Source organism: Danio rerio, chromosome 2, assembly GCF_052040795.2.
Source record: "Danio rerio strain M-AB ecotype USA chromosome 2, GRCz13ab, whole genome shotgun sequence".
Taxonomy (NCBI): Eukaryota; Metazoa; Chordata; class Actinopteri; order Cypriniformes; family Danionidae; genus Danio; species Danio rerio.
The window spans coordinates 59,892,501-59,913,818 of record NC_141022.1 but is presented as its reverse complement, the minus strand read 5'-3'; the positions used below and the strand labels follow the sequence as shown (position 1 = coordinate 59,913,818).

The 21,318-nt window shown below is 40.4% G+C and overlaps 2 protein-coding genes across 11 annotated transcripts in view; one reads left to right on the top strand and one right to left on the bottom strand.

The window, feature by feature from the left end:
• The window catches only part of pip5k1cb (phosphatidylinositol-4-phosphate 5-kinase, type I, gamma b), a 754,787-nt gene that overhangs the window by 322,424 nt on the left and 411,045 nt on the right, over nt 1-21,318 (top strand). The window lies entirely within an intron of this gene.
• Nucleotides 2,091-21,318, bottom strand: part of LOC100330028 (homer protein homolog 3) — a 111,571-nt gene continuing 92,343 nt past the window's right edge. For 3 of the 10 annotated variants that reach the window (XM_087241743.1, XM_087241744.1, XM_087241745.2), the window contains one exon: nt 2,091-2,427. In XM_087241743.1, the coding sequence (XP_087097869.1) occupies nt 2,390-2,427 (38 nt within the window). In that variant the 3' untranslated portion in view covers nt 2,091-2,389. Of the gene's footprint in view, nt 2,428-19,122; nt 19,516-19,647 lie in introns of those variants that run through there. The other 7 variants (XM_087241746.1, XM_087241748.1, XM_087241750.2 and 4 more) reach the window with 4 other exon arrangements.

Below are 21,318 nucleotides of genomic sequence, written 5' to 3'. Positions count from 1 at the left end.
AGTAATTGAAAGTTGGGCGACGCAGTGGGTAGCACGTTCGCCTCACAGCAAGAAGGTTGCTGGTTCGATCCTCGGCTCAGATGGCTTTTCTGTGTGGAGTTTGCATGTTCTCCCTGCATTCGCATGGGTTTCCTCCAGGTGCTTCGGTTTCCCCCGCAGTCCAAAGACATGCGTAAAAACTTGCTGGATAAGTTGGTGGTTCATTCCGCTGTGGCGACCCCAGATTAATAAAGGGACTAAGCCGACAAGAAAATGAATGAATGAATAATTGAAAGTTTAAGACTACAGTACAATGTTACACTAAAATGTGACTTAAATACATATATATATCAGATGCCAGCTAGTGAAGTGCTGTGCAGGTAAACCTCACTCCTCTTACCTGAAAAGGCGCTCTAGTGACAGACGCTAGAGGCCACGGTCTTTTGCCTCATTGGTAGCGCAACCGACTTCCATACAAAGAATTGCCGGTTCAATCTCAGCTCAGCACAGGTTGGGTGTAGTACACAGGTGTTAAACTCAGTTCCAAAAGTGCCGCAGCTCTGCACAGTTTAGTTCCAACCCTAATTAAACACACCTGATCAAACTAATTGAGTCCTTAAGGCTTGTTTGAAACCTACAGGTAAGTGTGTTGGAGCAGGGTTGTGCAGGGCTTCGGCCCTCCAGGAATTGAATTTGACACCCCTGGTGTAGTAGGACACATGGATGTTTCGATACACTTTAACAGAGTGATAATATTTGCTTTGACTATTTAGCCCCTTGTAAAAGTAAATGGTTAAACATGTTTTGGTAAATTCACAATTACTGTTTCCATGAAGAACATTTACATGGACATTCTCTTTTTTGTAACAAACTAAATGTGCAAAAACCTTCAGTTTTAAGACTAACTGTTTGTATTTACACATAACTGAGCAGAATCAGAAGCCAGGGGTCTGTTCTTCGTACATGGATCACTCAGTTAGCTGGATTTGGATATTGACAATTTAACACGATCCAGGATCGTTTCGTTCTTCTAAGATGATCCGAGAGTTGTTGTCATAGCAACAGTTCTGCTAGCTCAAACCGGATCGGGAGCAGGTTCAATTCATATAAACAGGATTAGATCGGCTCAGTTCAAGCAAAGATAATACAGAAAGTGTGTTCCCAATTCTGATATTTTCTTACAGTAGTAGTTATATACACGTGGGAAAATAGTACTTATTTTTTAACTATATATATATATATAAAGTTATAGTTATTAATAAAATAAATAAAGTTATATTAATAAAACTTATGCAATCTGCACCCTCGAAATGAAAGTACAAAGACTGCCACCTGGTGCTGCAAAGAGAAAACTTATTGATATGAACTTTATCACTTTAGTACAATTTGTGTATAATAGAAATGCACAATATGTGACTTTTTTTAAAGCAATAATACATTTCAGCAGTCATAAACATGTTATGATAGTTCATATGCCGGTGATTTGATGCTTCACAAAAGTTGCAGACGCCTTTACCAATATCAAAATGCTTTTGTTATTCTTTACACCGATTAAAAAAACGGCTACTATAATAAAGAAAATCTTTTCTAAATGTAGAACTAAATACACTGATATGCATTGAAATACATGATATAAACTCTTGACACATGAAAGTGTAAAGCCTGCAGCTCACAACAAATGTGGAAGGTTATTGCGTGTCATATTTAACAAGCCGTTTACTGCTAATTTGATGTAATTTTGCTCACATGGATAATTGAATATTAATCAGATGATGTCATTACGCTGATGTGCCGTCAGCCAATCGTTGCATTGCTGATCATGATTTCGAGGATCAATAAATCTGTCCTTCACAACACACGCAGCGATCTCAGATCAGTTTATCCAGACATTCTAATCTGATTTGCGAACTTGTTTGAAGAACCAAATTAGCGAGAGATCAGTTATCAAGATTAAATGATCCAGGATCTGCCAAATCATCTTAGATCATTTAAGCGAGGTACGAGGAACAGACCCCTGTATTGTCTATATAGTACACAGTGAAATTTGGAAACACCACTCCTTTAAGTTTGCATAAAGAATATTGGAAAACACAAGTCTCACACACAAAAAAGACGCATCTTAATGTAAAACAATATTTATTGAGCAAGTTCAGTTCATCCACCGAGAGCATGGTGTGTTACAGTGAGATCTGCTCTGGTCTTCAGCACAGTTTGACTCGATAGTGCAGAACGAAGCTATCATATTATCACCGGACTATGATCGAGAGCTGCAGGACGAACTGGGAAAACTCCTGCACAGCGCAGAATAACAAGGCTCAGAGTCAGACATCAGAGGAAAACGATGATGGAGTTTCTCATCACACCTTAAACAAGCGCTCAGTTTTCCTCCAAATCCCAGCAGCACATGCTCTCAGAGTGAACATACAGCGCAGTACACAACCTCCAGCACTGAGAAGAGGAGATAGAAAAGAGCACACCTGTTCACCTTACGCTGGACACATTTATAAGCAGGATGGGGAAGTAACCATATATTGAAGGAATTGTTGATGATTTTAACTTTGTCCTATGAATTAATAGACTAATTCTGTTTTTCATTAATTACAGCTCATGTTTATCCTCATATAACTTTAACCTTGCTCCATAACAGCTGTGGCTTCGTGTGACTGCTATCCGAAAAGTTAACTCCTCTGTACTTGTTATCAACAAAATGTTTGTGTGTGTGTGTGTGTTTGTGTGTGAATACACTCCAGAATCTATTGATTAGCTGAAGGCTCTAGAACAGTCATCTGAAGCGTTGTCATACAGTGTTATGCTGGATGTCATCAATAGTCCTGCATTTACTAATGCCGAGTTCAGACTGCATGATTTTCAGAGTAGTGGTGTCACAGATGTGTTCACACTGCTTGACTATCTGGGCTTGCGTTTCGTCGCTGCTTTGTTTACACTGCAAGATGGATCGGCGACAGGGACTTTCACATTGCATGACTTTACTATAGGAAGAATCGCCGACAACTTTGTCTAAACTATGTCGCACAGCCAAAAACACGTCGTATATCTTTTGTTATTAACTACATAATGAGAAAGAAGCCTGTAATGGGGTAGAACATGTACATGTTTGCTCACCTGGGTTTAAAGGGAATTAGCCATTTCTCCTCAACGTTGATAATAAACGAATTTCTTTCTGTATGAAACGTCAAACAGACACGGCTGCTCCTGAGTCCTGTCAAACCTCCACTAGTTTTTCCTCCATTTCGTGGGTCCAAATAAACCGAAAAAGAGCGCTTTAACTTCTCCCCCAGCCTCCCGCTGGCCTGCAGCAGGTATACACACACACACACGCAAGTGAAAGCTGCTCTCTCATTGGCTGTAGGCGATCGCTGATGTTATTTTCAGTCAAAACTCAATTCACACGCATGATCTGAATCACCGACAGCTCCAGATATTCAGCACGCCACATATCTCGCAGGCATCGGCGACTCATCGGTTATTCTCTCAGATCGCGTCTTTGATAGTTCATACTGTGTGATTGTCACTCACGTGCACGAGCAGCGATTTGCCTGTGATTTCAGGCATTTGTCGGCGATTTCTCAAAACCTGTCGGCGAGCCAAAATCGGGGCTAAAATCACGCAGTCTGACCTAGACATAACACAGACTATATCTGAAGTGTTTGGAAGTAATACACTTTGTCCTCCTGTAGGAAAACATCATGAGAACAAAGTTTAGTGGCTCAATGTATTACAGCAGTGTTTTTAAAATCCTAAACACTTTATTGATATAGTTTACAACTAATGCCTAGTTCAGACTGCGTGATTTTAGTCCCGATTTTGGCTCGCCGACAGGTTTTGAGGAATCGCCGACAAATGCCTGAAATCACAGACAAATCGGTGCTCGTGCACGTGAGTGACAATCACACAGTATGAACTATCAAAGACGCGATCTGAGAGAATCGCCGATGAGTCGCCGATGCCTGTGAGATATTTGGCGTGCTGAATATCTGGAGCTGTCGGTGATTCAGATCATGCCGTGTGAATTGAGTTTTGACTGAAAATAACATCAGCGATCGCCTACAGCCAATGAGAGAGCAGCTTTCACTTGTGTGTGTGTGTGTGTGTGTATACCTGCTGCAGGCCACCGGGAGGCTGGGGGAGAAGTTAAAAGCTCTTTTTCGGTTTATTTGGACCCACGAAATGGAGGAAAAAAAGATGGAGGTTTGACAGGACTCAGGAGCAGCCGTGTCTGTTTGACGTTTCATACAGAAAGAAATGAGTTTATTATCAACGTTGAGGAGAAATGGCTAATTCCCTTTAAACCCAGGTGAGCAAACATGTACATGTTCTACCCCATTAAAGGCTTCTTTCTCATTATGTAGTTAATAACAAAAGATATACGACGTGTTTTTGGCTGTGAGACGTAGTTTGGACGAAGTTATCGGCGATTCTTCCTAAAGTAAAGTCATACAATGTGAAAGTCCCTGACGCCGATCCATCATGCAGTGTAAACAAAGCAGCGACGAAACACAAGCCCAGATAGTCAAGCAGTGTGAACACATCTGTGACACGACTTCTTTGAAAATCATGCAGTCTGAACTCGGCATAAGCACATGTGGTCAGAACACAAACGATTCGCAGGTAATGAAGTGTTGCTGTGCGTTCACACCAAAGACGATGAGAGCGTCAAAGGACTCTGGCCGCCCTGGCGTCAACGCTGTCTGCCTTCAGCTCCGGTGGCGAAAGCGTTAAAATTCGCTACATTGATCTCATATTTAAAGGGGCCGTTGCAGCATTTCATACCATACCATATCAGTTACATTAACGCATAAAACATGCTTTCTAGAGTGAAAATGTTGCGCACTTCTTATTAACTTCATTTAACAATGGAAGATCAAGTTGCATGAGGTGTGGCTTTGCTTGCCGCATTCGGTGTGAATGTACGGTTAAAGGTTTTCCCCCAAACGAAAAGCCCATCCAAGCAAAATTCAAGCAGGCATCTGTAGCTATGCTCATGCTCTGCCTCTTTGCCCTTGTTTGGTTACCCCCGGTCAGTGCGATGACACGTAAACAAAATGGCGACGGTTGGCAACTGAGCAAAAAGTCAGTATTACCCCCAGTTGGTTCGGTGTGCGCTTATGCATGTTAATGTGACCAAAGATTTTTTTGAAGAGAGGAAAACATAAAGAGATGGCGGGACATATATTAGCTCCTCCCCTTTTTAAAAAACAGTCAATAGTGTTTCATTATACCATGGCTCTGCCCATGAAAGTAGTTGAGCTCAAGCATATCAAATGAAAAGCCAATAAGAAGAAGGGGGCGGGCATGTCAGACACTAGAAAGCATTTGATTGGTCAGAAACTTTAAAGGGTCACGAAACACCAAAACACATGTTTTGAGCTGTTGACAGTCGTATATGTGTCCCACGCTGCTAAAAACACTATTAGGACACCTATATTTTACTAAAAAGTGTAAATTGGTTGTTTTTGCGTTATTTCAAGCAAATTCGTACTTCCTGTTTGAAACGAATTTTTGAAGCTGCGTCACGGTCATGACATAATAGCGTTGTATTCCAGCATGCAGACTGGACGTCTGTGCCAGAGTGTGTCTTATTACGTCTTACAGTGTGATGCATTAATGCATGAGTAAAGCTTGGGTCAAACCAATCACCGCGCTCTATTGTGCAACTTCATTAATATTCATTATTGTCACCGTGTTTACACCACAAAGACGCCACGTTGTGTTGGCAAAACAAGCGTGAAGTGTTGCTTTTATAGTTTGCTGCTGTTAAGTTTTGTTTTCATTTTCTCTCTGTGAGAGCTCTGAGTCACGTGTGGATTAACAGTGTACGTGACGCTCGACAACAATAACTTACGTGTCTAAGGAGGAACATTGTTTACCTGAGAGCTGTTCTCATCTGCAAACGCTGAAATCTGGATTTGCTTGTAGTATTCTCTTCATAAAGACGCGGCTCTAGTTGCTGGTGATTGTCCTGTCTCTACAGATTTGGTAAGTGAGCGACCAGTGCTCTTTGTTTATTCAGTTTGTTCGTATCGAATTAAGTTAACTATTGCACTGAGTGCAGAAATGTTAGCACCGCATTTTGTGACCGGAATAACACACGCGGCTTTCTGACGCTACCTGCCGTGTGCATCTAAGTTTCCGGGAAATGCGGAGGTTTTATTTCTCTCATTCGCCGTGCGGTATCAAACATTGCATGAAAAATACACGCTTGCAGCAGTTCCTCGAATCAAATATCTCGTTTGTCGCGAGAGGCATGAATGAATTCCCTGAATGAAAGAGCCAAACTGCAGTTAAAGTCCAACATTTAATAATTTGGCAAATAATTCGACTACAGATGTCCATGTAGGTTAAACACTTCTCCTGTCTGTGTGTGTGTGTATTTTGACTCTGAAACTCGCGCGTGCACAAATAGACACTCCCACACCATCCCACTTTAGTTTCTTCGACACTCCCCCTTAAACAGAGCTGGACACGCCCACTTTTCTGACTTTTTCCAAAGTAGAGGTGTGAAAACACCCTGCTGAAACGAGGGGGTTTCATGGCCCTTTAATGAGTAACTGAAGTATGAAGTAACGTCTTAAAAAACATTCATTTAGGTGGAAGTGACAAACTGCAAACTTTAGATGTCTACACCACTTTAACCACTTAAACTCTGCTGCTATTTGGGGATTTCCCCCTGGATTTTGCCTACCCAAATTTAAAAGCTTTCCAAATCCACATGCAGAGGTTTAAATGCAAAAATTTGGTATTATTTTAAAGAAAACCCTTTGAATTTTCATAAAACACTATTGAAAGTGTTTAAAATATCTGTATATGTTGTCTGTGTTATAATAAACAGATAATAAAAAGTGGCGCTTTTTGTATTTTTTTATAAACTCAAATTTGAAAGTGTACCTTTTAGGTTGTGTGTGGTCTAGCGTGCTGTAATTAATTTTGGTGGTTCCTGCACATGTCTGTAATCATAGGAAAAAAGATAAATGTCTCCACCATAATCTATGCAAAAGTTATTGTATTCCAACTGATGAGAGGTGCTGTACAAGCCACAGGGAGCGATCATTGTTTTCATATTTCACTATTCTTTTATTTGATCAAACATAATTCACTGTGTTTGGACCATGTCAGACATATAAAAGGATTATTTATGCACATCACCTCAAAAACAGAGGAAAATGGCCCTGAAGAGCGCAGCATAAGGTAAGAGATGACAGCTGTCTGTGCTATCTGGGGCTGCTTATTGATCATGAATGTATTGTTTTCACTTCTGCACCATGGAAACACCGCGATTCATTCAACAACTGTTTGACATATGAATATAATTCAGTAAAAAGAATGCTCGAACTGTATGAGCACCAGCAAGAGCTTTCATTTAAGCTATAACTTGTACATGTGTCATATGAAAAATATGAAAATGAACCAATGTAAAATACCCAGCTCGGGTCTCCAAAACACTGTGTATTTAAGTGTTAATAACTTTTACACAGTAGAATAAAAACCAAAGTGTTGCATATGTGCATAAAATATAGATTGTACACTTTCAAATGACACCACTTACGGGGGTCTAGTACCGGGTCCGCAGAGTTTAAGTGGTTAATATCTTGTAAACTCAACAGTTGTCACTATTTGAGAGCACACTAGCTTATAGATATCCTTACAATACTGACTTTATTTTAATTTCAAGTGAGCTTTAATAGTAACTTCCCCAACCCTGTTTATAAAGCGCGCAAATACAGATGTGGCTTGTGCTGTTGTGCCGGTTCAACACAGGCGCTCGGCACTTAAAATACTGCAGTTTGACAGCCAGACCGGAGGCTTCTTGTGCTATTTCACAATATAACGCAACATCATTTCGGCGTTTGAAGCGTTAGAAAGACAAAACTAAACGCATTCAAGCACATTCACAGTCCATTCCTCTATTACCGCTACTCTTAAACAGAAATAAATACAGCCCCGTGCATTCAAGGGCTCTTAAGATTCTATGGGAACAGAACAATTGTATATTTCTACCTATGTTCTCTGCTATTAGTTAACATCTAAACTACAGCCGCTCAGTTCCAGAGGATGAACATGTACATTCACGCTGGTCTTTGGTTTGCACACTCCCAGCTGTGATTCTTGCTACGTCCAAAATGAGCAAAAACAGCACAAATAAAACAAGATGATGGCACAGAAGCAGAAAACCAGATTCGTTTTTGCTTGCGTTTGGCTACAAGTCAACAGAATATTTCAAATAATATGCTTTGATTGTTGAATCACAAAGTCACGATTCAGTTTCAGGACGATTCTTGCTTTTTTTTTTTTTTGTCTAATTTTAGAGTGTTTGCAAAGTTTTGTTGGACTTTTACATCACGGCTGTTCATGTTAAACTTGAATTTCATGTCTGAATGCAGGGGTGGACTGGGCATCTGGCAATTCTGGCAAATGCCAGAAGGGCCGGACCAATTTTTAAATGTGGGCCGGTCAGTTTTTTTTTTTATATGTATTGTTTTTAAGTGCAGACAGCTTTTATCTCTTGCTAGATGTGATATTATGATGATGATAATTTAAAAAATAATAATAATAAATGTTAAGCATTTGGCCCAATCGGCAACTGCCGCTTGGTTTCAAGATGGGCCGACCCAATCCAAGGTTACCCGGACATAATCAAAATCTGGCAAGAATGTCATATTATTTCACCATCTTTACACCAAAATAAATAGTGAATGTGTGTGTCCGTGGGTGGGGCTGTGTCGGTGTGGTAATGTGGGCTGGTGTGGCAACAGTGCCAGGGCAGAATTTTTGTCCCAGTCTGCCCCTGTCTGAATGCATGAAAAATTGCTTGCAAACTCATTCGAATTGAACACATTTTGTAATACTAGTATTATTCAAGCTGTTATACTAACAATGCTATTAGTATAAACAGCTAAAACCAGTCCAAGGCACTTGAAAAATGTGTAAAAAAAAAAAATTAAAGCCTTTATTGACATGGCTATTTCTTAAAACTGTGCCTATGCATTTCAGCAAACACTTGCCTTGATCAGAATAACAGTCAGTGAAGGCAAGTGTTTGCCGAAATGCATAGGTGCAATTCTAAGGAGTAGCCATGTCAATAAAGGCTTTAAATTTTACAATATTTTTTTCCAGTTACGACTGAAGTTTATTTATTTATTTATTATTGCGAATTGCGTGTCTTTTTCTTTGTCCCGCCCAGTGGCGCCCCCAGAAAATTTTCTTAGGGGTGGCCAAGTAAGGCCACAACAAATCTTGTGGTGGCACACAAAAAAATATGAATTGTGTATGTATTGTGAATAAAGAGTAATGTTATATTTTTGTTTTTGGTAAAATAAATAATGAAGTTTTAATGAATTCCAATAATTACTCTTGAAATATTGTAATTTATTCCGCAAGTACAAGTGCAAACCAAATAAAAATCAATATTTAGTCTAAAACCTCTTTCAGGTAAGTTATTTCTTGTACAACATACAATATATGCCATGTCTAACATTAATGAATTATGAATAATGAATATGATTAATTAATGAATTAATAAACCAAACAAAACCCAACAAAATTTTGAAAAGCAGATTTCAAAATGTATCTAGTTATTTATTTTTGATTTGTGGTTTTCAATCAGATGAAACACAACTTTCTCATTTCAAAAATAATAATTTCTTAATAAAAAGTGTGCAATCTCAGTGAATCAGCTTCGTCAGTGGCGCTGATCAATCCACAATAAATTTGGCTGCATTTTATTTATTCATTTATTTATTGAAGTATTGTGAATTAAAGTAAATACATTTAAATTAATAATATCAGCAACTATCATATTGGGGTGGCCACAGGGGTGGCCAGAGTTTACACAAGGGTGGCCGTGGCCACCCCTTGGGGGCGCCCCTGGTCCCGCCTTGTTGTTTTTCTGTTATCCCATAGGCTCCCATACCGGCGTGATCCCGTGTTCTGATTGGCTGCTGCACTGCAAAAAATGCTTTTCTTACTTAGATTTTTTTGGTCTTGTTTCTAGTCTAAATATCTAAAAACTCTTAAATCAAGAAACATTTTCTAAACAAGCAAAACATACTGTCTTGTTTTAAGATATAATATGCCAAAATTAAGTGAGTTTTCCCTTAAAACAAACTAAATAATCTGCCAATGGGGTTAGCAAAATAATCTTATGTCAAAAGGAAAACCAAGATTAATTTGCTCACCCCATTGGCAGATTATTTAGTTTGTTTTAAGGGAAAACTCCCTTAATATTGGGATATTATTTCTGAAAACAATACCATATGTTTTGTTTGCCTTGAAAATATTTCTTGATATAAGAATTTTTAAATATTTGGACTAGAAACAAGACAAAAAAAATCTATGTAAGAAAAGCATTTTTTGCAGTGTGGTCTCGGAGGCCTGTATAAAAAGGAGCTTCCGGCAGGGTTCGGGGAGCTCATTTGCGTTGCGACCGTTGCTGGAAGTGGAGCTCCTGGATTTCTCTTACCCCTCCGGCCGACGACCAACAACCAATATTGTACCATTTGTTCATACGTTACCCTATTTTGAAAGTTTGAGCGTGTAGGGGTGGCCTGCCTATTTATTTGATTACTTTTGACTATGTTTATGTTTAGGGAGAAAGGTAAGCTTCCTGTATTTTTCTTTAAATAGTAATGGGTAATTTAGTGCGTTTACTTTATAGATTCTTTTGTTTGTTATTTTGGCCTGTGGTCACCCTGAAGAGATGCTCACTTATATTTACTACATTTTTTTATAATAAATCTATTCATATGCTCTTAACTGAGTGTCTGAGTTTGGTTGTCGACCGAAGGGGATCTTTTGCATTAAGTTTTTGTTTTGTTTGGGAAATCCACCACCCCAACACATTTGTTTTCTTTGTTTATTATGCCCATGTTGCTTCCCCTAGACTCAGGTCGTAATATTTCCACATTTTTCAAGTGCCTTGGACTGATTTTGGTGTTTATTCTGATGAATCCTTTACCCGGGCTGCACAGTGGCGCAGTGAGTAGCATGTTTGCCTCACAACACAAACAGTCCAAACACATGCACTATAGGGGCATTAGGTAAGCTAAAATTGTCCGTAGTGTATGAGTGTGAAAGAATGAGTGTGAAAGAGTGTGTATGGATGTTCCCCAGTGATGGGTTGCAGCTGGAAGGGCATCCACTAAGTAAAACATATGCTGCATAAGTTAGCGGTTCATTCCACTGTGGCGACCCCTGACTAATAAAGGGACTAAGCTGAAAAGAAAATGAAATGAATGAATCCTTTCCCCTAAGAGCGCCGACACACTATTTAAGCTCCCCCTGAGCACTTTTTGTTTGATTTTAGATTGTTAACACTACTAGTATACTTTGAATTGGGTGAAAACAATAATAGGTGTTATATTTTACTACTGATAGACATTCATTCATTTTCTTTTCAGCTTAGTCTCTTTATTCATCAGGAGTCTCCACAGTGGAATGAACTGCTAACTTATCCAGTATATATTTTACACAGCGGATGCCCTTCCCACCGCAACCCAGTAAAAAAAAAAAAAGAACAAATGTTTAAAACTAAATCGACATGGAGCACTTTAAAAATATATTACTGTATAATTAACTCATTATGATAAAGTTATAAATGACCTTTTTAAATAAAAAGTTTTGTTGAGATCAGGGCCGGCAGGTCCATAGAGACAACCTAGGCAGCTGAATACCCTGCTGAAAAATCCAGCTTAACCAGCCTAGGCTGGTTGGCTGGTTTTAGCTGTTTGACCAGGCTGGTTTTAGAGGGGTTTTGGTCATTTCCAGGCTGGTTTCCAGCCATTTCCAGCCTGGTCTTAGCTGGTCAGGCTGGAAAATTACCAGCCAAATCCAGCTAAAACCAGCTTGACCAGCCTGGTTTAAGCTGGATATAGCTGGTTTTGGCTGGACTCCCAGCTTGGCTAGGCTGGTCAAGCTGGTTTTAGCTGGTCATCTTCCAGCCTGACCAGCTAAGACCAGGCTGGAAATGGCTGGAAACCAGCCTGTGTGACCGGTCCTCGCTTTACTCTGCGTTGTGTTGTGATTAGGCGAAAGGAACCAGTCATATGGGAATTAACAGGCTTTTATTCTGTATGAATAAAGCAAACAAATGGCAAAGCTGAGTATATGTGCCTTCCTTAGGAGCTCACCAACCTCTCCTCAATCGCGTTTGCCGCGAACTGACATAAATAAAGTTGAAGTGTGTTTAACATACACCAAAAAAAGAAACATTATACATAAATTCAAAAACATAACAGAAGCATAAACACATATGTAAACACATACCTGTATGAATAAAGCAAACAAATGGCAAAGCTGAGTATATGTGCCTTCCTTAGGAGCTCACCAACCTATTAGTGAAAGGGATAATTCTCACTACAAAGCTTGCACATTCATGCTTATAAACTTTACCCACAATACATGCCTCATAAACATCAATGTAATGCAATTTAGAACACCATTACATGTGTTATTATGATAAACAACACTTATATGTTATATTTTAACCGGAGCTTCAGTAAAACTCACCTCTCCTCAATCGCGTTTGCCGCGAACTGAGTGAGAGCAGGCGGAACCGGAAAACGACGCTTAAAGGGGCCACGCGCAATTTTCCAAAATACACCAATACATTGAAAACAAACACAACTATGATTTCATTAACTCTGAAATATAAGATATATAAAGAACAACTTTGAAAATACACAATTAAATAAAAATAATTGATGAATAACAAGGAGAATTTTGAGTGAAATTAATAAAAATAATATAACACCTGTTACATTCACCTCCCCTAATTTCATCAAAATTTCTGCACATCTATGAAGAGGAGTTTTCAAGAAATCCCATTACATGAACATCATAATTACAGCACTGAAAGCTATCTGTCCTGACAGATACAGAGGAATTTGAGGTTGATCAGGCCTCAAAACCTCTTAGTAAAGTATGTTGCCAAATACACCATACCACATGTAATCATTTGTGTGAAATCCTCACTCACATAAAGTGTCTTATATGCAATTTAACAGCATCGATTATCTGCCAAAATGACCAAAAAAAAAAAAAAAAGTAGACTTGTCAAAATATAGTGTCATCAAAACAAACTTAAAACTGACTGAGACTTTTTTAGAAAACTGTTTGACAAGTTTGGCATTTTGAATGGCTTTTGGGCCATGGTCTCTATAAGACGGTTGACTCTCTTTACGACTCTACCAGCTCGTGTTGTAATTTTGCCTTGTTCGTGATCTGACGACAACACATCTACAATCACTGAACCACCAACGTCTGGATTGGACATAACAGGATTCGCAGATGGACTGTCACTGTTAGAATCACATGGACCCGAAGCCTCATCAGAAAGGATTTGGATTTGACTCCCTGAATTGGAATCACCATGGTAAGTGTCACTACTATCAACATCTTGTTGTATTGGTTCGTCAACAGACAGTGAATTTGGTGAATGTTCTCTGTTTAATGCCCCTGAATATGTTTTGTTTCTAGAAGTCTCATCCTCCAGACAATCAGTGGAATTGGATAATAGGCTCTCACACTCTGAGTCATCTGAGCACTCCTCAGTTGCTGATTCATCTGATGTCTCCTCTGGAAGTGTTACAGGTAAGAAACTAATATCCAAGAGCATGTTCCGATGAACCACTTTGGTCAGTCCTTTATCATCCTCCACCTTGTATATGTGTGTTTTAGGGTCACTATCCACGATGGTATATACGGTAGGTTCCCATTTATCTGCTAACTTCCGTTTGCCTCTTTCGCTTTTGTTGGCAATCAGCACTCTGTCTCCACAGTGTAGATGTACCCCTTTTATCCTGCGGTTATACATCTCTGCCTGTTTGTTTTGTTCTTGTGTGGCATGTTTTTGGGCAATTTCAGCTGCTTCTGAAAGGTGAGACATCAATGCAGCAGCATAGTTGCTATAATCAACAGTTACAGGATCATTCAAAACTTGTTTAAACATGACATCTACAGGCAACCGTGGTATGCGCCCAAACATAAGCTGAAAAGGGGCATAACCAGTTGTTTCATGTACTGTTGAATTATAGGCGAACGTCAGAGTCTGTATCTGTTGTGGCCACTTGTCCTTAGATCTCAAGGGCAATGAACGTATCATGGTCCCCAATGTTCGGTTAAACCGTTCTGTGATGCCATTGCCCATAGGATGATAGGCAGTCGTGCGAGACTTGGAGACACCAGAAAGCGCCAGAAGTTCAGCGATAAGCTCGCTCTCAAAATTTGTGCCTTGATCTGTATGGATTCGCTCAGGGAAACCATAGACACAGAACACATGATCCCATAACTTCCGAGCGACTTGCTTAGCTGTTTGGTTAATACAAGGAAAAGCATGTGCGAGCTTAGTGAAATGATCTGTCAAGACCAACACATCCACTGAACGTTGCTTATTATCCTCTGCACTCCAAAAGTCAAGACAAACCAACTCCATTGGCGCAGAAGTTTTTATGCTTTCCAGTGGGGCTCTAGCAGCTGGCTCAGGTGTTTTAGCCAGAATACACCTCCTGCAACACTTGACATACTCCTTAATCTCATGGTCCATCTTGGGCCAGAAAAATCGCTGTCTTGCTAAATGAATTGTTCTAGCCTGTCCTTGGTGACCAGCAAGATCATGGAGACCACTCAAAGCTTTTTCCTTCATACATTGAGGGAGAACATACTGGTGGCGTTTCTGTCTGCTTACTGGGTCCTTTGTCACTCTATACAAGATCCCGTCCTGGATTTTCAGACGATCCCACTGCTTTATGAGTGTTAGAGCTCTGATATCCAACTGGTCTCTTTCTCGTCGAGAAGGGCGTCTTTTCCGAATTACTAAAGGGAGAACTTTCGAAATAGTACTGTCAAGCTCTTGACTCCTTTGCAACTCATCATGAGAAAATCCAAGTAAAGAGATTTGGTTAGCAGCTGCAACCTGACAGACAGATTGTGCCAACTGGACTGCACGAGTAAATGTAGCAGTTTCCCACTCATCATGGACTTGGCAAAGTAACTTGATGACTACTGAGTCACATGGTTGCTCATATCTGGATAGACATTCCACACGATCATTACACTTGTGGCACTCAACCTTTAATCGAAATGCATCTTGTATACCATCTTCCTTAACGGCATCAGCTTCAGTCAGGAGATGGTTGTAGCTCTCATTCATGAGTCTGTGACTAACTGTTCTCGCAAACGGGTCTCTACTTAAAGTGTCAGCCACCACATTCTTTGTTCCTGCGATATGTTTAATGTCAAAAGAGTAAGGGGCTAGTTTTGAGACCCACCTTTGTTCACAGGCATCAAGTTTTGGCTTTGACATTATGTAAGTAAGTGGATTGTTGTCAGTCCAAACTGTAAAGGTGTGCCCTTTGAGCCAATGGCTGAACTTTTCGCACACGCTCCACTTCAAAGCCAAAAACTCAAGCCTGTGAGCAGGATACTTTTTCTGTGACACACTCAAGGTCTTGCTGGCGAAAGCAATAGGTCTGGCTATTTCTTCCCCTGCTGGAACTTGGGAAAGCACGGCGCCAAGCCCATCCAAAGATGCATCGATAGAGAGAATGAGTGGTTTTGAGAAATCAGGGTGTGCTAGAACAGCACATTTCAACAACTTCTCCTTAAGCATGCTGAAAGCAACATCGCACTCATCTACCCAGTCACTAGGATTCAGCTTCCGAAATGTGCCAACATGCTTCCCAGATCTCACTTTACCTCGTCTCTTTTGACCTGCAGTTAGAGCAAAGAGGGGCTTAGCAATCGCAGAACAATTAGGAATGAAATGTTGATAGTAAAAAATCATTCCTAAAAACGACTTAATTCTTTTTGGTGATGGAGTGCAACCATCCTCCTCCATGAGCTGTGACTTGGACATTTTAGATATAACATCTACCTTAGCAGAATCCACAGAAATGCCGCTTCCAGAAATAATATGGCCTAAAAATTTTACTGAATCACGTAAGAACTGGCACTTCTTGGGACTCAACTTTAGGCGATGCATCCTAAGCCGGTGGAAAACTATTTCCAGCCTGTTCAAAGCTTCTTCCTCAGTAGATGCAAATACAAGTAAATCATCCAAGTAGCAGAGTAAGCTGCTAAAGTTCATGTCTCCAAAAATGCTAAGCATCATCCGCATGAATGAAGCTGGGCTGTTGCACAAACCCTGGGGCATGCGGTTGTACTCATGTAGCCCCATAGGAGTAACGAAAGCGGTGTACTTCTTGTCCTGTTCCCTCATAGGCAAATTATAAAATCCTGAGGTTAGGTCCATCGTACTGAAGTAATTATTACCTCCTAAAGCAGCCAAGCAGTCCGACTGATGGGGGAGTGGGTGAGCATCTTTGAGCGTTCTTGCATTAAGCCACCGAAAGTCTGTACAAATGCGAAGACTTCCATCTTTTTTCCATACAAGCACTAACGGTGATGCATATTCGCTGACAGATTTTCTAATAATCCCTTGCTCCTCCATTTCAGTTAGCGCTTGCCGCAGTTTTTGGTAATGGGCAGGAGGAATCCGACGATATGGTAATCGGAAAGGCCTCTCATCTGTAAGTCGTATACAGTGTTCAAATTCCTTGGCTTCGCCACAATCTAACGAATGTTTAGAAAAGACATCATTGTACTTGATCAATAACTGAACAAGTTTCTCCTTAGATGCATCCGTGACTTTGCAGAGATCGATGTCAATTTCATCCAATCCAACATCATTTAGTTTTGAATTTGAAGTACAACTTGTATTCGCTTGTATCTCTGAATTAACCATCTGTATCTTTCCAGTGCCCTGCAAGATGGGGAAATCCTCGACAGCCAGACAAGGTGAAACATCTGCCAGTCTACGATTTTTTCTCAGTGTGACAGGTAGGTCAGATAAGTTGGTTATCTTCATAGGAACCCACCTATCACCCCACATAGATGTTATCACCCGTGCAACCATGATGTTTCTTGGCATAGTCTTGGAAGTTGTTGGTTCAACCAAAATAGTGCTCCCTAGGGACAATGGAGTCTTACTAGGCAGTCGACCCCACACTAAATGTTCTTGTCTAGCAGCAAGAGTAACAGCACGCTGGAGTTTTACTGTTCCAATCTTGTGAGGGATCTCATCATGTCGCCAGCGTGTGATATTTGACATCACATCCAAAAAGTGTTCCCCTTCCTGTGATAGCTGTGTGGGACTCTGTGATATGAAATCCCAGTACTCATCAGTGTTCTTCATTTTGCTCACGATGTGTTTTATCAAGTTAGTACCAAGAATCAAATCATCGTGCTGACCTGGGACCACAAGAATTGGAACTCGACAGCAAATGCCATAAACTTTCATGTTAACTTCGTACAAACATTTTGGTTGCGCCGTCCTACCTCCAACACCCACAAGAACAATATTCTCCGGGAGTGCTCTCTTATCCAAAACAGCGTTTTCAGACAGCAACTTTTGTTCGGCTGCTTCACTTAGTGTACAGGACATAGAGCCGGTGTCAAGCATTCCGTTCAAGTGGAAGTGATCATTCACAATCACAGAGGTATAGAATAAATCGTCAAAAGGCCTTATTTTCTGTATATTTTGTGTGTATATAACATGAGTACCATCAGAAACTGCATTACATGCATTCTCATACTGTCGTTCCAGATCCATTATGAGGGTTTCATCATCACCCACACATCCCCTCACCGAATGTGGGTCTAATGGTTTAACGGACCAGTTCCTTGTGAGGAGTAGTTTACGTCTGGACTGTGTCGACTACTCCAGTTCGGGCACTCTCTCTTTCTGTGTCCATATTCAAAGCAAGACAGGCACAAACCTTCTCTTCTGCAATGCGCTACTGTAGAATGATTAGTAGCTCTGCACACTTTGCAAAACATCCGTCTCGCATTCGCATGTCTATAATCTTCAGGTACAGATGGAGTCTGTGCATTTTGTTTCAGCACACGATCAAGCAGATTGATAAGAGACTGTGTGCAACTGTCGCTTGACTGAACTGATGGTGGTAATAGTGACACATTTTGACCTGCTGATACATCTGGTTCATTCCCAGACAATTCAACATCCAAAGTCGGTGCTTGAGCATAAGTGGCAACAGGCTTCATAAAGGCAGAACGATTAGACTGTGCCTTCATCTGCGCTCTTTTCTCAGCTTGAAATTCATCAAGGCGTTCTTGTATTTCAGCTGCAGTCCATTTATCAGCAGTCTTAAATTTTAAGATGGCAGAAAGAGAATGATCAGGGCAGTATTTAACAAACATCATCGTCACTTCACGGTTGGGATCTTCAATACTTCGTCCCTGTCTCCTCAAACACTCATCTGCTATATCAACAGCTTTATTAAGCCGAATCCAATACTCCATAGCAGTTTCTCCTGGAACAGGTAAGGTACCATAAAAATCAGCTAGCGGCATCGAAGAATATGTCAAGTCACTGAAATGTTGCTTTAGTATGTCTGTGACAACTCTTGGGTCTTTTTGTGGCTGCAATAATGGGTTGCTACGAAGAGTAATCTTTATTATATCTTTGGCTCTGCCTGTTAAGTTCGACATAATTTCATCAGCTTGTTCAGGTAGAGGGATGCCTTTCTTTCTCAGATAAACGTTCATGAGTTCTTCCCACTCATGTACTGTCAATTTGTCAGATCCATCCCCTCTGAAGCAGGGGGGTGCCTTAACATCAGGCTTCATAACCAGCTTCATACCAGTTAAATTGAGAGACGGTGACTCAGTGAGAACCTGGCTTGTTCTTATGCTCTGTGGTTGATTATCAATAGTTTCATTCTTTTCACTACCTTTTTTCAGCTGATCAGATATTGACTGACCTATTTGTTGAGCCAGCTGTGTGATCAAACTACTCAGGTCAGTGTTACTGCACTTATTATCATGTGACTCAGCATTTACACACTGTTCAGTATTGTGCACCCTATCAGAAGTACGGGTAGAGCAAAAATTGGGACTACCAAAATTAACAGCTCTTCTTAGTGGGGTATGTTCAAGTTCACCAAAGATACGCCCCCTAGCAAAACCCAATTCAAACCCATTACTAGCTGAAAGATCTGTCTTCTCACCCTCTTGTGACATCTTAATTAATAATGATCACCAAAAATAAACAGTTGATAAAACAAAAAAAATAGTCAGATCATTAACGTAAAATTAATTCACCAGTAATTGTTTTTCTTTTTTTCTTTTTTTTTTTTTTTGTCCTTTATATTTTTTCTACTGTCTTTGGTAAGATTAATTTCAAACTTTCAGCTTCTTTTTTTTCTGTATGCACGGGTTAATGTCCAACCTCTTCCCTTTTGACACAGATACCAGCAGAAATCAGATGTCCAACGATGCAGTACACCCCGGCGACCAAACTGGCGTTGATCAAGCAGAATCCATGATGACACATCAGTTGAAAGTCACGGCACCAATGTGACCGGTCCTCGCTTTACTCTGCGTTGTGTTGTGATTAGGCGAAAGGAACCAGTCATATGGGAATTAACAGGCTTTTATTCTGTATGAATAAAGCAAACAAATGGCAAAGCTGAGTATATGTGCCTTCCTTAGGAGCTCACCAACCTCTCCTCAATCGCGTTTGCCGCGAACTGACATAAATAAAGTTGAAGTGTGTTTAACATACACCAAAAAAAGAAACATTATACATAAATTCAAAAACATAACAGAAGCATAAACACATATGTAAACACATACCTGTATGAATAAAGCAAACAAATGGCAAAGCTGAGTATATGTGCCTTCCTTAGGAGCTCACCAACCTATTAGTGAAAGGGATAATTCTCACTACAAAGCTTGCACATTCATGCTTATAAACTTTACCCACAATACATGCCTCATAAACATCAATGTAATGCAATTTAGAACACCATTACATGTGTTATTATGATAAACAACACTTATATGTTATATTTTAACCGGAGCTTCAGTAAAACTCACCTCTCCTCAATCGCGTTTGCCGCGAACTGAGTGAGAGCAGGCGGAACCGGAAAACGACGCTTAAAGGGGCCACGCGCAATTTTCCAAAATACACCAATACATTGAAAACAAACACAACTATGATTTCATTAACTCTGAAATATAAGATATATAAAGAACAACTTTGAAAATACACAATTAAATAAAAATAATTGATGAATAACAAGGAGAATTTTGAGTGAAATTAATAAAAATAATATAACACCTGTTACACCTGGAAATGGCCAAAACCCCTCTAAAACCAGCCTGGTCGACCAGCTAAAACCAGCCAACCAGTCTAGGCTGGTTTAAGCTGGATTTTTCAGCAGGGTAGAGAGGGCATCAGAATAGAGAGGGCGGCGTCCGCGACACCCCCCTCACCACCACCTGCGCTTCAATTTCATCCGCAACTTTGATAATCGGTCATGTTCGTTTTCACTTTAGGGTTGAGGGCGGCGTCATCGTCCTTTGCCTAGAGCGGCAGTTCAGCTTGCTCCGGCCCTGGTTGAGATGATTGTTGGTAAAGCCTAGTTCACACTACAAGAACTCATTGGCCAGATGTTGTTGAACATATTTCCTAAACTGCTTATTGATTGGTCAGAATTCCCGTGCGGGAAAAGGCCAATAAACTCCCGCAAGTAAACAAAACCGGCAGACACAATGTCGTTTTTACTCTGGAGGGGCGACTGCGCTGACTGTTTCCCTGCTTTAGACAAACTATACATTTCGAGAATGAAGCGCGGCTGGAAAACAGTGTTTAATGCATCGCTCGTCACTTCAGGAGGAGGCGTGAATTAATTTAGATAAACTGCGACATGCTCATCTTGCGGAAATATTACCAACAATCCATCAGGTAATGTTTTCCCCTCTCTCTGTCACTGTTGGTAAAGCGCTGTCAACAAATATTTTCCTCCATATCCCATAATGCATAGCGCATCGGCCTACGGCAGCTGGATTAGTCCAAAAGGCGCAGTACTTTTTGCGGTTGGACCTGTTTTAGTACGGATCATATTCTCACCACAAACTAACCGCTCCAGGGTTCGTTTGAAAGCGTAACAAGACCACCTCGTCCAGCAGGTCTCGGTACGCTTATTTGGTCCTCTTTTGGTGCGCACTCGAGTACGATTGCTGCATTCACACCTGCCCAAACGAACCGCACCGAAAGGGAAAACCAACTCTAGAGCGATTCAACCGAATTAAATAAGACAGGTGTGAAAGCAAAGGTCTGAGCCGCGCTTTCATTTTCACTTTTAAACAGGAGCTATTTCGCGGCACAGAATATGCTGTTTTGAAAGATATACCTGAAGTAAACGTATGTTTTTGCTATAAGAAAGTTGTTTATGTTAGCAGGAAGTTGCTAGGCAAGAAAAAGCAGAAATATTTAAAGTCACAGCGAAAAGTATCAGACAT